This window comes from Mustela lutreola, chromosome 3, assembly GCF_030435805.1.
Source record: "Mustela lutreola isolate mMusLut2 chromosome 3, mMusLut2.pri, whole genome shotgun sequence".
Lineage (NCBI taxonomy): Eukaryota > Metazoa > Chordata > Mammalia > Carnivora > Mustelidae > Mustela > Mustela lutreola.
In genome coordinates, this window is record NC_081292.1 from 161369785 (window position 1) to 161387120 (window position 17336).

General features: G+C 44.3%; 1 protein-coding gene across 4 annotated transcripts in view; it reads left to right on the forward strand.

The window, feature by feature from the left end:
* CACNB4 (calcium voltage-gated channel auxiliary subunit beta 4) overlaps positions 1-17336 on the forward strand; it is a 244042-nt gene that overhangs the window by 98774 nt on the left and 127932 nt on the right. Inside the window, exons 1-2 of one of the 4 annotated variants that reach the window (XM_059167342.1) lie at positions 13657-13969; positions 15927-16086. The exons of 2 other annotated variants lie outside the window; for them this stretch is intronic. In XM_059167342.1, the coding sequence (XP_059023325.1) occupies positions 16081-16086 (6 nt within the window). In that variant the 5' untranslated portion in view covers positions 13657-13969; positions 15927-16080. Of the gene's footprint in view, positions 1-13656; positions 13970-15926; positions 16087-17336 lie in introns of those variants that run through there. One more of the 4 variants, XM_059167341.1, reaches the window with a different exon arrangement.

The following is a 17336-nucleotide window of genomic DNA, read 5'->3' on the forward strand; positions in this document are numbered from 1 at the left end:
TCAAGAGTGGGACACTTAACGAACAAAGCCACCCAGGCACCCTAGGAACATGTTTTAAATGTGAAGCAAAATGCATACAGAGAAAAACACTGAAATAATAATAGTAATCATATTTTAACAGTAAGACTACAGATTTTTCTTCTTGTCTTTGTGCTTTTCTGAATTTTGTTACAAATTTTCTACAATATCACTTTCTAGAAGAGTATATTTACTCAGAAAAAAACAAATATACTCCTTGGAAATGTTTGAAAAACAAAAATTTTTTGTTTGGCTGTAGAAGATCTGATCACAAAATGGAGAGTTGATCCGTAAAGGGAAGATTTGTGGGAAATTTTAGTAGACTAGAAAAATGCTTAAGTTGTTTCAAGCATAAGAAACTGGATCGTAAACGCATGTTTTGGGGAAAGTGAGTGTGTGGATGAAATAATGCTCAAGCAAGGATAAGAAAGATATAGAGATGGCAGTAAACAAGAAGGTGGAGGGCAAATATAATGAAAAATATATTTATTCTCTTCGTTTATAGTTTCAGAGTTATGTGAAGTTAGGAAATTTCCCCATGATTTCTAACCCTTCAGATCATTCTGTTTGCTTTATATTCATCAAGTGTAAGGTTCAAAATGAAGTAAGCAGAACCAACAAGAGTGGAATGTGGAGGTAAATAGATGACCTCTACTGCCTGATCATCCTTTCTCTTACTGGAACTTTCTTCTCCAACTTTTGGTAGTTGATTTGTTTGATGGTACCTAAGGTAATGATTTCCAAAATTGCTGTTGGTTAATGTCTTAATATTCTAAATATTCTAGTAGATAATCTTTTTTTTAAAAGTAAACCTGTTTTAGCTGAGGCCCAAAGTCCGTCTGCCTGACATTGTCTTTTAGCTCAAGACTTTGATGGCAAGCTTTAAAGTTACCTTTTTTTTTTTTTTTAATTTGACAGAGACAGAGAGATCACAAGTAGTCTGAGAGGCAGGCAGAGAGAGAGGAGGAAGCAGGCTCCCTGCTGAGCAGAGAGCGGATGGGGGGCTCAATCCCAGGACCCTGAGATCATGACCTGAGTTGAAGGCAAAGGCTTTAACCCACTGAGCCACTCAGGTGCCTCTTTAAAGTTACCTTGTAGGAAAAAGCTCATAACTTCTTATTAAGTTAGGCAAATCTGAGCACTTACTAATAATAGTACTCCTTCTCCTAATGCCTGTTGATAGTACTTTGAAAGCAATGTGTTTATGAACCAACCCCCTCCGTTTTCTGGAATCAACTATTAGCATCTATTTATATCTCGTTCGTTGTATGTTAACATACCCAACATTGTTGACAGTCCTTCTGTGTTTATGTGATCCATAGGTTTCAATGGATGGTTAGAGGAGCCCAAGACACCCAGGAAACCTTATGATTTGACTTTATTTCCAGACCGACTGTACTGGTTTACATCTTGTAGTGTTTTATATTTATTTAGAGCTGATTGGGTATTCAAGAGTAACTTAGAGGATCTATTAGGAATAATTTTTTTAAGCTACTCCTTGTGAAAAATTGTAATATTAGTGCCTTTCCCAGTTTAGGAGAACAGATTTCTGAGGTACACAAGACCAGAGGGTCAAATAGTATTTACAGCTTTGGTTGTTTACACATGCTTCAGAAATGCAGTGAGTTTCATGTGCTATAATGTACATGGCACCTAAATATTTACTTAGATATTGCTAGTTTTTAAAGTTTAGATATTTACTTTCTTAGTAATCTCTACACCCGACATGGGGCTCAAACTCATGACCCGAAGATTAAGTCTCATGCTCTTCCAGGCACCAACTAGGAAGCCTCCGGATATTGCTATTTTTAATTTTCAATCTATCTTTTCTAAATATTTGAGAAATCACCTTCTGTTATTAGGAAAAATACACTACCAAGCAACTTTGCAAAGGCCAGCAGTGTGTGTGTGTTTCTGAAGTCTTTATGCTTAGGTTCTTTATGCTTTTGGATTTTTGAGACATGCCTACAGATATAAGGAATTATTAGTTTTTTCATTCTCCTCAGTTTTCTATCAATACAAAGGTACATACATTATTTTTGCTATTTGTCCCAAATTTATATTATTTTCTATGAAGATGACTGTTGTTTTTTTTTAATATTTGGTGTAAGAATCACTTCTGAGAATTGGAATTTAGATCAAGTAGCTCAGCTTGTTTCCGTTTGTGCCTCTTGGGGAAAGGCTTTTGACTTAGTGCTCCAACTAATTTTCCATCCAGTACTGCAAAGGAGATGACCAGATTGGGAACGAAAAGAAATTATACTGAAAATTCAAATCTTCATGAGGAAATCTTTGTGGACTTTGCTAAAAGGTGGTGAATAATTTTCTCTTTCTAGTGATATACTTGAATTCAAAAACTCAGTAAGACTGAAAAAATTTTTTTAAGATTTTATTTTTTGACGGAGATAAACAGAAAGAGAGCACAAGGGTTGGGGAGAGGGGCAGAGGGAGAAGCAGACCCCTTGCTGAGCAGGGAGCCTAACTTGGGGCTTGATCCCAGGGTTCTGAGCAGAAGGTAGATGTTTAACCTACTGAGCCGCCCAGGCTCCCCAATTTGAAAATTTTTTAAAAAATTATTTGGGCTTTGAAAAAGCAGTATGCGTTTTTTGTTTTTTTGTTTATTTGTTTGCAATTTATGTGTTTTTAGTTTACCAACATTTTGTTTTTGTCCCTAATCTTTGGTTTCAGAAAATAAATAGGCTTATTGTGGCTAAAAACTAATATAATAATGTTCTGGCTTTAATGGGGATGGAGGGAGTCGTGGGATTTGTTGTAATTGACCACCATTTTGGTTTTGTCAGCATTTTGTGAAAAAAGAGTTAGGAGAAATGACACAACCTAGTGAGGTGCCTTTTTCTAAGCCCAGTTCTGGACATCTTTTCTGGTTGCCTTGTTCTTGTTCTAGTAGCATCTATATTTTAGTTACTTTTGCACTTGGGATTAGGTAACCTAAACTGATTCAGCAAAGGGATCTCCAAGTAAAGGTGCCTAAATAAGATGGAGGTGTCCTTCTCTTTCACCTCACAGTGCAGGAAAGCAGTCCAGGACAGCAGAGGTAGGACTCGCCACAGTTCTTTTACTGACTCAAGCTTCTCCAGCCTTATTACTCTCATCCTCCATTTGTGTGGTTGAAATTGGCTCACCAGCAGCACATCTAAAGGAATGAGGAAGAGAGTGTGTGGTGGACAATCAGTGTCCTTTAAAGGACATGTGTAAGTTGTGATGTGTCAGAATATGTGATGTATAAGTTGGGTGCGTTACTTTCACTTGCATTCTGTTGGCAAGAACAGGATCACATGTAGCTGGAAGAGAGGCTGTGAAATGTAGTTTCTCGTTGGAGAGTCATATGCCTTGCTAAAATTGGGAGTGGAATGCGGTTAATTGCTAAAAGGAAAAGTTGGAGAATGGATACTATGGCTTTTAGTCATCTTGGTCCCATAGAATAATAGAGAAGTCACCAGTGTGCAACAAAACCACCTTTCTTTCCTTACTGCTCACTGAGTAAACTATTGACCTGAAGCCCAAGACCAGTCCCTGGCCTGAGATAATCGTACTCAAGTCCAGCAGTATTTAAAAGTTCTAGGTCTGTTGCAGGTGGGGTCTAGAATGAGCATTGCTACTCTAAGCTTAGTATTTGGGTGTCAGTTAGATTTTCCTACTCCCGTGTATGTATGCTTAGTGTCTGAGGCTGCCTGAGGTATGATAGAACTTGAGACCATGGTCCCCTCAGGGCTATGTTGTATTGTGGAGGTCATCTTATATCATACTTGCTTACTCAGCTTTTTTCAGTGTAGTCACCGAACTTGTATTTTCCAGGTATTGTCGTAGGTACTGGATCAGACAGGGGTCTAACTCTTATTTACAAGACGAAAAAGACATAGTTCCTGCCCTTGAAAGATACATGGTCTGGCACTTTTTTCCCAGAGGAAAATAGGTATTTCTTCAAAAATATGTTCTGAGGCAACAAAGTTTTAGGAAACATCCCAGGACCCTGACACTACTATTCATCTGTCATACACCAATATCCCCTTTGCTGACCTAAGTCCAGCTCAGACCTGAGTTCCTGACTCTCCTTTCCATTTTTGTGGCTTGTTTTCTAAATCCACAACAGCCTTAAAATTGACTGCACAGATTCCTGGCTCATTCCCTTCTCTTTTGACTCCCTTAAGATCTCAAACATCTTCTCACCTAGGCTGCATGGGTTATGATGGAGACCTTGTCATCAGCGCTCAAAATGAGGATTTTCTTTTCATGTGTTTTATTCAGTTCCTGCAACCAGTATTTATGGAGAATGTTTTATGGCATGAAGCATTTGGGTACAAAACTGAGTAAGACATGGTTCTTGTTCTTTGGTTGTTCATCTTGTAGTGGAAGAAGCAGGTTTACTGGACAGAATCCACTGTCATGTTGTAGGCCCATTGGCAGAAGTAGAAGAGGACAGAGTCTAGAGGAAGGAGTGTTTAATGTCTAAGGGAGCTGGGGAAGGTCTTCATGACATTTACATCGGATCTTTTTTTTTTTTTTTTAATTTTATTATTTTTTTAATTTTTTATTTTTTATAAACATATATTTTTTATATACATATATTTTTATCCCCAGGTCTGTGAATCACCAGGTTTACACACTTCACAGCACTCACCAAATCACATACCCTCCCCAATGTCCATAATCCCACCCCCTTCTCCCCAACCCCCTCCCCCCGGCAACCCTCAGTTTGTTTTGTGAGATTAAGAGTCACTTATGGTTTGTCTCCCTCCCAATCCCATCTTGTTTCATTTATTCTTCTACCCACTTAAGCCTCCATGTTGCATCACCACTTCCTCATATCAGGGAGATCATATGATAGTTGTCTTTCTCTGCTTGACTTATTTCGCTAAGCATGATACGCTCTAGTTCCATCCACGTTGTTGCAAATGGCAAGATTTCATTTCTTTTGATGGCTGCATAGTATTCCATTGTGTATATATACCACATCTTCTTGATCCATTCATCTGTTGATGGACATCTAGGTTCTTTCCATAGTTTGGCTATTGTGGACATTGCTGCTATAAACATTCGGGTGCATGTGTCCCTTTGGATCACTACATTTGTATCTTTAGGGTAAATACCCAATAGTGCAATTGCTGGGTCATAGGGCAGTTCTATTTTCAACATTTTTAGGAACCTCCATGCTGTTTTCCAGAGTGGCTGCACCAGCTTGCATTCCCACCAACAGTGTAGGAGGGTTCCCCTTTCTCCGCATCCTCGCCAGCATCTGTCATTTCCTGACTTGTTGATTTTAGCCATTCTGACTGGTGTGAGGTGATATCTCATTGTGGTTTTGATTTGTACATCGGATCTTAAAGAACGAATTTGCCAAATACAAAAAGTCGAGTGTGGGGTGTGGCCTAAGGGAGGAGACCTCCCAGACTATGTGAGTATCATGTGCAAGGGTTTGAAGGTTTGAACGATCATGGAGTCTTTTCTCCTTCACCCTCACCTTCACCACCTACCCTCAGAGAATCAGCACATCGCAAACTGTTTTCTTTTCTTTTCTTTTTTTTTTTTTTTTAAGATTTTATTTATTTGACAGACAGAGATCACAAGTATACAGAAAGGCAGGCAGAGAAAGAGGAGGAAGCAGGCTCCCTGAGGAGCAGAGAGCCTGATGCGGGACTCGATCCCAGAGCCCTGGGATCATGACCTGAGCCGAAGGCAGAGGCTTGAACCCACTGAGCCACCCAGGTGCCCCCGCAAACTGTTTTCTTTGAAATAAAGATGTCATTAAAATAACACCTGTATGTCATACCTCGGTTAGGTCATGTGTAAGAATCTAAATCTGAACAGGACTGCTCTCCCAATCAGGGCACGAAGACGATTTTGTGTGGACTCTCTAGGGATGCTCAGGTTCTGAGTTTTCTTACCTTCTGAAAATACTCAGAAGCAGCCAAGGAGTTCAGGGCCATCATGAATTATTCACATATTGATTGAAAACCATCTGTGTGCAAGGCTCTGTGCTAGGCAGTGAAAATCTAATGGTAAGTAAGAAGCTCTTTCCATGAATCTCCCATTCTGGAGAAAGGTATTAATTCATCAGTCTCACTAATGCGTGTTCATGGAGGGCGAGGTGGGAGAAGGTGTAGGGTTCCAGGCAAAGGGCTCAGGATAGACAAAGCAGGGTGGTGGGAGGGAGTGTGATGTGTCCAGGAAGACCAGACTGGCCATAGGGAAGAGAATGAAGGAGACAGGGATTCTAGAAGAGAAACGTCAAGGCTGGGCTAGACCAGGTTAAAGATTTGGGTCTTAAGGGCAACCGGAAGCTTTAAAAAATTTCAGATAGGATCTGACACAATCTGATTTTTGTTTGGAGGGTATATTAGGGTATGCAGTATATATGTATAGATGTTTATTTGATAGCCTAATGGATCTGTACATAAACTGTGTTATCAAATCAGAGAGAAAAACTCCTTCTGGGAGGCAAAGCCACGAATTTCTACCTAAAAGTAGTAACAATATAGAAAATAAAACTTCACAAATTTTACTCGAAAAAAAAACAAACAAACCGAACTTTCAACTAATGTTTACCCATATTGCAAATTAGGAACCGTAGGAAAGTGGTTTGCACAAGTCTGTGCAGTAGGTTGGTGACTGATTGATTTCTGCCCTGCCGCATGGGTGAGAGGGAGCCCGTCCTCCCCACTTTTCTGCTCTCACCCCTGCCAGAGCTTTGCAGATAAAGGAATCGGATTACTGTCCAGCTATGATGGCAGCCATCTCCTTGGCTCAGTTTCTATCTTCGGGACCTCTGGTATTGGTACGGCCCGTTCCTCAGTCAGCTCCCGGGAGGATGCAGTCCTGTCCTGCTGATACTCAGGTTACCAGCTTTCCAGGAGTGCAGAGCAGGCAGCAGTTGGGAAGCTCTAATTGTGAAATTAGCGTGAATAATATTAGCTAACTGATGTACTGGTGACAGTGAGGGACCAGCTGGACAGGTCTGCTCAGTTCGTTTTGGAGAAATGTGGAAGATAAAGTTACGTCGCGTGAATGAAAATTGTGGCTATATGGAATGTTTTTGCCAAGAGATTGCCATTTTTTTTTTTTAACAGAAATTTTGGGAAGTGAGAGACCTCTGAGTAATATGCCCATCACAGGAAGGGATCTGTCACTTTCTGTCGAGTTGAATAGGCCAGGGGAATTTTCTACCTTACTTACGCTCACTCTTTTATGAATTATGAAGTATTATTTTTTTCCTGGAGCCATCAAGAATAGCAGGGAGGAAGGGAGTTAGTCTATATATTCATTCTTCCTTTGAGTGTCTTTTGGGTTTTCTGTCTCTGACTTTTTATCCCTGCTTCTCTCTGTGTGTCTTTCTCATGCTGGTTTTGCCTCCTTAGAACCTAAGAACCACTAGGGGCACACAGTACAGGATTTTCCTGGAGACCTTCTCTTGCAGTGGTCAGTGACAAGCTAAGGCAATCCAAGAGTAGCTAGTGGGGGGGGGATGGAGGTGAGAATTCTAGTCTGGCAAGAGGCCAGGCCGTTGGGAAGGCCAGTGTGAGAGTGCTTCGTGTCCAGGAGTGTGGGTATCTCGTGGGCTGGGGCTCATGGGAAAAATGGGGAGTTCAGCGTGGTGGCCGAAGGGTCGAGGTGTTGTCAGGCTGACGAGGCCTGGGTGTGCGTGCCAGCTTCACCATAAGGAGAAGGCAGCCTGGCCAGATGAAGCTGGTAGGCAGCCGGGAGGAGGCTGGCATGAAGTTAAGTAGGGCAACAGGAGGCAGGATGCTGATTTCAGCTCTGCTGGCTGAAACCGGGGACCCAGGTGGGGATAGAGAGGGCCAGGCCTGCATCCGGGGCAGGTGTGAGGAATCCCACCCCAGAGGCAAAGAGCACCAGGGCTTCAGGCCAGGGCTTCAAGAAGCAGCCGATGCTTATGGGGTACCGAGTGTACACCGGCCACTCTCTGAGCATTGTCTTCTATCAAAGCTCCTAATCTGCATGATGACCTTAGGAGAACCCTCATTTAATAAATAGGGAAGTAGAGGCACAGATAGGCAACGAGCCTGCTGAGTGTTATCCAGCTGGGAAGTGGCATAGCAGGGACACATGGGCAGCCTGGCTTAGGAGTCCCTTCTCCTAGCCACCCTGTTCCAAAGCATTCGTCTAACACTCTGCTTGGGAATACTGTTCACGAGAATGGCAGTGTGGCTGGGGGGCCTCGGAGCTAGGTGAGGTAGACAGCCTTGACTCCATACTACTTCTCTTAAAAAAAAAAAAAAAAAAAGCCAATTCTTTCTGCCTTTTTATGTGTCAGGCACTTTCCATGTGCCCTTCATATATTACCTCCTTAAGTTCTGAACTATTATTATCTCCATGCTAAAGATGAGGCTCAGAGAGACTCCAAGGTCTGCCTGCCTAGGTCGTAAAGTCTCATTTCACTCTGAAAACCCCTAACAGGGAGATTGATTGTAGTGTTTTATTTTATTTTGTTTTGTTTTCATTCCTTTGCTCTGCGGGTACCACCTGTCTGCAGCACATCAGGGAGGAAAGAGAGGTTACAATATTAATGCTCGCTTGCACTGCAGCACATTCTAGAGGCGAAGTAATGGATTTATACTTGCAGAGCAGAAGAGGGAGAAAATCATCCAGCATACTGTGTTCACTTAGTAAAAGTTAAACAAAAAAAGCAACAACCCCAAGGCTCAATTGGCACATAAAGGCCTTGGGTTTGTGCTCTAGCCCATAGAGCCAGTGAGAATCTAGACACCATTCCTTTGTCTTTTCCCTGACCTCTCAGAGTCCTGCGGTAGAACGTGTAACTAAACTGGCTTAGAAGAGTTAAATTCTGGAGAAATCTGGATAGAAAACCTGAGAGCAAATTCCCTTTTGCTTCCAGATCTATGTCAGCTATCTTGATCATGGCTGTCTAGAACTCCAAGCTAATCCACACTGGCTCTTGGCTTTTCTCTCCCTCTTCCCCTCCCTTCCCAAACAAGTAGAAAGGAGAAATGCTTGTCCTTTGTCTTCCACTGCCAATTCCATGGGTTTGTTGGACCACAAAGACCAGCCCAGGTAAGGACAAGGAATTCTGTGTCCCTAAGTTTGAAATGAACAAAAAACCAAACTCTTCCCCTGAGATACCGAAGAGAGCGTTCTTAATTTTTTGAGGACAATAACATTTTGTCCACTGTAGAAACATTTGTCAAGTTGTAAGAACTACCTCCATACCAGGAATCATGGGGACTTCACAAAACAGAATTACATAGGCAATGTCTTTTCATTAGGTCTTTTGACTTTAAACTGTTGATGGTAATGAGAAGGGGACTTGAATGGAATTGGGTAGGATGCACATTCAACAGAACAGCCTCAAAATGGAGACAGCCTTTTTGGGGGCTCTGCAGTTTTGGAAGCTCCTCATAGGAGAGGTAGGTGTGTTACTGGAAGCACCAATCCGAGATGAGCTGCAAGGTTCTCAGATTCATTCTCACTGTAGCCTGATGTAGGAGAAGTAGACCCGGGTGGAGTGGCTTCTCCTTCATCTGCTCTACCAGTCAGTAACTGGAGATTCTTGAAGTCAAAACCAAGGGGGTGCCAGTCCCTCAGCTAGTTTTCACCCCTTTCTGCAGTGAGAATTGAAATTTAGCCCTCAGAACTTAGGCCTTCTGGAATCCTGAGGCCCTTTTATCAAAAGTTAGGGACTTGAGAGGATCTGAAACAGAGCCCAGGAGGCTCCCAGGGACCTCCCACTACTTCTCAGCTTCACAGATTCTCAGTTCAGAGAATCATGGACAGAGATGGTCAGTTCCAAATCCCCTTAGAGGTATGAGTTCATTTTTCTAGAAACTCCTCAGAGTGCCTAAATGAATCTCTCCACAGGGTTCCTCAGAACTCTGGGATTAGCCTGAGGACTGGGTTGAAGCCTCTAAGTGACTTGCAGTTGCAACGCTTATTCTGTGTGGATCTAAATCCTAGCGGCCAACTCCGAGTCTAGTACCGACTTTTCTCTTGTCAGTTTATGGGTGACCAAATGACTTGTGATGAGACCGTTTTTAGGAAGAAAGTAGGAAGAGATAGGGGTTTCCCATCAAAGTGACCTTCTGTTTTTACCAAATTCCTCCTGGGATCATGCCCACTGCTTCTCTTCCTCCCTTTTCTTGAAAACCCCATCAAGAAGGGAGTGGGCAAGGCTTCAAGAAGGGAATGGGGAAGGGCACCTGGCTGACTCAGTTGGTAGAGCTTGTGGCTCCTGATCTCGGGGTTGTAGGATTAAGCCCTACATTGAGTGTAGACATTACTTAAAAATAAAAATAAAATCTGGGGCGCCTGGGTGGCCCAGTGGGTTAAAGCCTCTGCCTTCAGCTCAGGTTATGCATGATCCCAGGGTCCTGGGATCGGGCCCTACATCGGGCTCTCTGCTCTGCAGGGAGCCTGCTACACACTCTCTCTCTCTCTCTCTCTCTCTCTCTCTCTCTCTCTGCCTGCCTCTCTGCCTGCTTGTGATCTCTCTCTCTCAAATAAATAAATAAAATCTTTGGAAAAAAAATAAATTCTTAAAGAAAATAAATAAAATCTTTTTAAGAAAAGATTTTATTTATTTATTTGAGAGAGATAGAGATTGCTCACACGTATGAGCAGGGGTGGGAGGAGCAGAGGGAGAAGGACAAGCAGACACCGCGCTGAGTGTGGGGCTTGCACAACATGGGGCTCAGTCTCACCACTCTGAGATCATGACCTGAGCTGACACCAAGGGTTGGATGCTCAACTGACTGAGCCGCCCAGTTGTCCCACAAAATCAATCTTCCCTCCCCCCCTTCTTTCCTTCCTTCCTTCCTTCCTCTCTCTCTCTCTCTCTCTTTCTTTCAGTTTTATTTATTTATTTGAAAGAGACCAAGATAATGACAGGGATAGTGAGAGAAAGCATGAGCAGGGGGAGAGGGAGAAGCAGGCTCCCCTCTGAGCAGGGAGGCCAATGCAGACTTGATCCCAAGACCCTGGGATCATGACCCGGACCAAAGGCAGACGCTGAATTCACTGTGCCACGTATGCGCCCCCCATAAAATCTTGAAAAGAAAGAAAGAGAGAGAGAAAGAAAGAAAGAAGGGAGGAGAAGGAACACTCCAGTAAAAAAAAAAAATTATGGCTTTCAATGCAGTAATTTAACCATTCTGGGTGTTAAAATGAGGCCTGGATCAGGTGACCTCTGAGGTTCTCACAACTCTAATAGTTTTTGGTTCTGAGTCCAGCATTTATTTTTTTTTAGTGTCCTGGGCGGCAGACCAAGCCAGCCTGCAACTGTTTGACCTCTGCTCTTAGTCCTGCAGGGGTTGGATTTAGGGTTGCAGGGAGTGACTGTAGGATGCTCTGTTTTGTCCAGGGCCTCCCTCCTGATGTCTCCCTTGCTTACTGCTGGTATTAGTCCAACCCTGAATGAGCCTCTGCTCCTTAAAACCTTTCTTTGGACCTGCACATTAGCTGCCAGGAGCACCCCATGGCCAAGAAATGGAGGAGGGGAAGGGAGCCGTGTCCAGGTTTCCCGGTAGGGAGCAATTTCTCTCCTCTGGGTGAATTATAAAAGTGGTCTGCCTCTGGTCTTGCCCCTAATTTAGTTGCCTCTTTAAAGATATTCAGGAACTATCCACACTGTCAACTGACGTGGTAAAATAAGGAAACGATCTAGAAAACCTTAAGGAGAGAAAAGACCCTCTTGCCTCAGTTTTCTAGAGATTCTGGCTAAAATATCATATGGCTCTAGTTAATTATAATAACAGAATTTGATACAAGAAGTTGAGTCTCCAGATCCTTTGACACAGCCCTCTTGCTTTATGGAGGGGAGAGCTGAGGGTCCGCCTGGCAAGCGAGGAGCTCCAGGACACACGTGTCAGCAGGGAGTGCGGACGCTGCGTTTCTTTCTCTGGAATCCTGCCAGTTGCCCCCATCCTCTGCTGCTGTCCTCCCTCTGGGTAGGCACAGATGACCTCCTATATGAATCCGACCATTTGGGGCTTCTGAAAGACGGATGAGTCCTTTTGCTATCTTTCATATTTCAAAGTGACTAAGTATTGGTTCCGTTTGCAAGATGTGCAGCTGGGATTGAAAGACCTCCTGGGGTCCGTGCAGACCTGGGAGAACTGTGCCCAGCAGTTGTAGCTCTTCTGTTGCTTTTTTGTGACTCAGGTGTCTTCCTTCCTATGCTTTTCAGAGGTACGAGCTAGAAGGACAGGCCCCATTTCCCAGGTCCGTGGCCAGCTGGTCACTCCCAGGCTGTGCTCCCGTGAACTGCAGCCGGTGCCTCCCACCTGACAAGGCAGGGTTGTCACTGATTAAGTGTTTATGGCGCACATTGGATTTCAAAGTTTTTTTTTTGGAGTTATTTCCACCCCAGTTTGGCAGGTGAGGAAACCAAAGCCCATAGAAGTGGTGACTCGTTCAGCATCATCCAGCCAACGAATGGTGAAGCAGATCCTGAGATTCAGAGCCCCTGAGTTTCCGGGTCGTTGCTTACCTCAGTGAGTCATGCAGCTTCCCTAGATGACGTTCTTTGCCCATCACCAACTTCTTTTTTCCACATCTAGCTGGCTTCTCGCAGCGTGAGCTCCCCTGTTTCAAAGCTGCAGAACCTTACTGGTTGGCCAGAAAGCAGTATTGAGGTACGCTCCAGTGGGGGACTGAACCTAAGTCAAACTGAGTCATAGTGTGGGGGGAGCAGAGGGAGGCAGTGGACTTTTTCTGCTTGGGTTTTGGGAAATGATCAGTGCTGTTTTAGGAACATTAAAGGGCTAAGTATTGGAAAGGGGTTGAAGGCTTTAAGTGAAAACACTAGCTGTCACAGATTTAAAATGTCAAATTAAAAAGACAATAAATATTTTGCATCTAATTAAAAGCCTTGGGGGTGCCTGGGTGGCTCAGTGGGTTAAGCCTCTGCCTTTGGCTAGGGTCATGATCTCAGGGTCCTGGGATCGAGCCCTGCATCGGTCTCCCTGCTCACTGGGGAGCCTGCTTACCCCCCTCTCTCTGCCTGTCTCTCTGCCTACTTGTGATTTTTGTCTCTCTCTGTCAAATAGATAAATAAAATATTTTAAAAATAAATAAGTAAATAAAAGCCTTGGAGAGGCTTTGGGCTTCTTTTTCAAACTTCACTAGTTGGGTCACAGAGGTCTTTTCTTGCCGGTGGGGGCAGAGAGACTTCAGTGAGAACACTGAAAACTTTTACAGTAGAAATTTCCTCAAGAAATCTTACCATCTGTTTATCATATCCATTTTTCCTTTACCTTGGTGGGTTTCTTTCTTTTTTTTTTTTTTAATGACTTATTGCCCGTTTGACTTGAGTTGCCTCTGTTAAGCACCGATGTTGGATGGAAGTTCGTACCTGTTTGCCTGTCTTTGTACAATATTCCCTGAAAGTAAAATTTCTCCTTTGCCCCCCGCCCACACCCATTGTGAATTTAATTAAGAAGGGTGAGCAGTTGTGTTTAACGTGTTGGAGAGTCTGCCTTTCCAGACCTTCCAGGCAGCCTGTCAGATCCTGGTAAGTGTGGATTGCAGAACCACACAGTGCCGGCGAGACAGGAAGCATCGCTGGGTAGGATGCTCTGAGGCGCCCTCCACTCTCTTCAGCTGACTGAAGCAGGGAAGGCGAGCCAATCACAGGCGGCTTTCCTAGCTCAGTCACCAGTCTGTGGCTGAGGAAGGGTTTTGCTTTTTTATGCTCTGTATTGGGAAGGCAGATAAAATGCCAGGGCTGGACTGCCTCTGGGGATAACCTCAGCCTGTGTGATGTGAATGAATAGCCTCTTGCCTAGTAAATCCCCAGGAATTGATAAGGCAAGCGCTGTTCTTCCAACAGGCCTTTTCTATCTTTTAGTTGTAGCTGTGGCTTCTGTAGCAATTTTATTTTTGCCTTGGAAGAGGTGCTCTGGATTATCAGACCTCCATGTATGACAATTTGTACCTGCATGGAATTGAAGACTCGGAGGCTGTAAGTATTTTCAGAGGTAGCTCATTCCCTCTCCCCTCCTCTTCCTCCTCCCACTAACCCCCACCCCCCAACCCCATTTCTTAGGCAACGCAGGGAACATGGAGCTGAAAGCCAACATCATTCAGGGGCTTGCTGGCTGCTGTGTGAATGTTCTCTGTATAGTTCAGAGTGAACCGAAATTACGTTTTATTATATAATTTCTTGTCAAGCAAGAAGGAAATCAGGGTGCTAGCCGGGGCATCTAAGAGTGTAAGCTGTTTGGGATCTATACCTTACTCAGTCCACGTTTGATCTCACAAGGGGTAACTGCTCCTTGTAGACCGGCTTAAACTCTGCGGAAAGTGTCTGTGTTTTCCAGTAGAAGGGTTTAGAGAAAAGGCTCATTCATTATATAATACACATTGTTGATGTAGCCCGCATGAATGGAAGTTGCTCAGCTATAGCTCTATTATGTGCTTTCTGGCCAAAGAGTGGAGCAGATCCTCTGCTTCTTTGTTAAGGAAATTAGATGCAAAGGTTGTGGTCATCTAACAGCCCAGTGCAGAGGCAGAGAGAGGCCAGCGTTTCTCTACTCTACCCTGGAAGACCGAAGTAGGCTCACGTGTGTTTTGGCTGAGAAAACTGGACTCCTTTCCCTCCGTAGGTCAGGCTCATGTAATCTATTAAAATAGGGATGAAAATGGTTCTCCGAGATCCCTAAAATCATACAACCAGAATGTTAGCTTTGGAATATAGGGTCCAGCTGATGACTTAGTCTTGTTCTCACTATGTGCTAGGGGTAGTTCCTGATTTGTCATCAATCATAGAGAAACCTTGCAAGGTAAAATGATTTGGGGTGGCTGATGGGACCTGCTGTGGGGAGTCTGAATTTTAGGAGTGCAGTGCCATACACGCGGCTACATTTGAAACAGGAATGTGTTATATAAGATTCCCTGGCTGAACACTCAATAAACAGACTATAACGACAACAACAACAAAGCCCTAGGGTCCCCGTCAGTGCAGACGTATGCATCAAACAGTGCGCTCTCAATGAAAGGTAGAAATCCTCCGTTCTGATAAGGCATTCCATTTTTCCTTCCCATCTGTGTGTTAGCTCTGACTCTAACTCTGTTTTGCAAAGTCTCTCTGCGTGTTGCCCAGCGTGCTTGTAGATTATCACACGGCCAGCTGATTGCAAGGGACTGTAGTGTGAAACCCTGGTGGCTACAATCGAGAAAGTCCACGCTTGCGAGTGGGGTGGAAGAATGGAAAATGCAACTATAGGAGTTCAGTAAGCCAGTTTCCCCGGTGGGGCTCTTCAGGAGGCCTGGTTGTTTCTCCCACCCCTTCTCTCCACACTCAGTGATGAAACGTGTGATGCTTTATTGAATTGCAACTTTTATTTGCGACCATCGATTTTCAACTTGGGCACTGTATTGCACTTACGTGGATGGGAGATATTTCCGAATCACCAGTTGTTTTAGAAACCGGCTGGCAAGAGCAGAGTCGGCTAGGAACTAATGTATCCAGCACCTTGTTCTCTAGAACTGTGTAAATTTCAGATGCACTGGTTTGGAGGGGAGCCATTATAAGTACGAAAAGATTTTTTTTTTTTTTTCTCCTTTTGGTCCAGCCTCCCAGGATGGCCGAGCTTCGCCGTGGGGTGGGAAGTGCAGAGCGCAGTGCTTTGACTCGGGCGGTAGCTGATGGCGGGTTAGCGCTAGGTACTGCAGTGCCGTGCTCCTGGTGACTCAGTGGTGACCAGCAGCCTGGGATCCTCAGGGATCTGTGGAGGCCAGGAAGCTGGGCAAGCCAAGGGACCAAGAGTGGCGTCCGGCCGGTCCTTACTTGGAAGTACGGGAGGCTCTCGGTGGGGGTGGGATGGGCAGCGCATCCCTGCAAGCCGAGGGGAAGGCAGAGGTGTTTGCCGGGGTGAACTGGCTCAGAATCCTCATTCGAGTTTATTTGTTTTTATAAGGAAGAATAATGTGATGTGTTACCCACGATGGTGTGACCAAAGCTTCAAGCCAATGGAGAAGACTAGGCCTAAATAGCTGACCCGGTGAAGTGACAGATAAAGCCACACCTGGAGTACCACATCCTCAGCAGTCTTTCTCAGTGCTAAGGCATTGATGGCTGTAAGTGTGGGGGCTTGCCTAGCCTGGAGCAGTGCTCCTGGAGCAGGGCTGCTGGATAGGTGTGGAGAGGCTTTTCTCAGATGACCAGCTGCAGTCCAAGAATATACAGGCACTAAAAGCTGAGCACGGCACTTTCTCGGGTGGGTTGGGGTGCCGTCCGCCTATGTCCTACCGCTCTGTGCTGTTGCAAACGTCTCTGCGGGGTGTGTGGGGGTTTAACACGGGATAAGTGATTGTATTCAGCGTGTTCACACCGTAAGTCTGTAATAAGATCATCTTGCCGAGGGACTAATGAAATTTTATTCTGAGTAAGGATAAAGTGTTATTATACACTCTTAGCACCTCATGTCCCCGCAGTAGGAGAGAGATTTGGGTCCTGTTATGCAAGGTTTTCCTTGAGATTCTGGTCCAGGGATAGATAATATCCTCCTAATAGTCCAGCTTTTCACTCGTCACCTCGGCGTTTCACGCACTGTATGTATAAAGAGAGAGGGACAAGGGCCATGGGGGAACACACCTGAGTCTGGGCATTTTAGACTCTTGAGTTCTATGGAGCCTTTTGGGACAGGTCCATTCGCTTCTGCTCTGGTTTCTAGGAGAGTCGTTGATTGATTAGGATGTAAGGCAGTGCAAGAGATGATTCAATGCCCCACAGCAAGGCTCTGCATGGGAATGAGAGATTTCACGCAGAACATCACGTTACTCCTTTTGTTACCTTGACATGTGGATTGTGGAATGTGTGCTTCTGAATGAGTCCATACCCAAACCAGGCCAGGTGCTAGAGATGGTGCCCACAGACTCGTACTATGTTGTCTTCTGTGTAAAGCTTGCCTTATTCCATCTTCACTACCTGCCCTTGGTCTTAATACAGGTCCAGGTGGACAAGATGCTTTTCAGTGACAGAGGCTCCAGGATATACTATGTGTTTGTTTGTCTGTTTCTTTTTTTTATCCGATTCACGATAGATTTTGGTAGATCTCCTCCTTGGTATACATGTTTTACAAGAGGATCCATGGTATATGTTAGCGTTTGTGAAATCACGAGTAGATTTCTTTTTTCATTCAGCAAGCTTATTACACAGGCCATAGCAGGGGTGTTCTTACGGGGAGAAGTGGAAGAAGCAGATAAATAGAAAAAGTTACCTAAACATCCACCGCGGTATAATCACTGTTAACATACTGATTGTGTCTTTTCAGACTCTACCTGCACATCCATGTGAATATGTCATTCTAAGCCTGCCCCTGTGTATG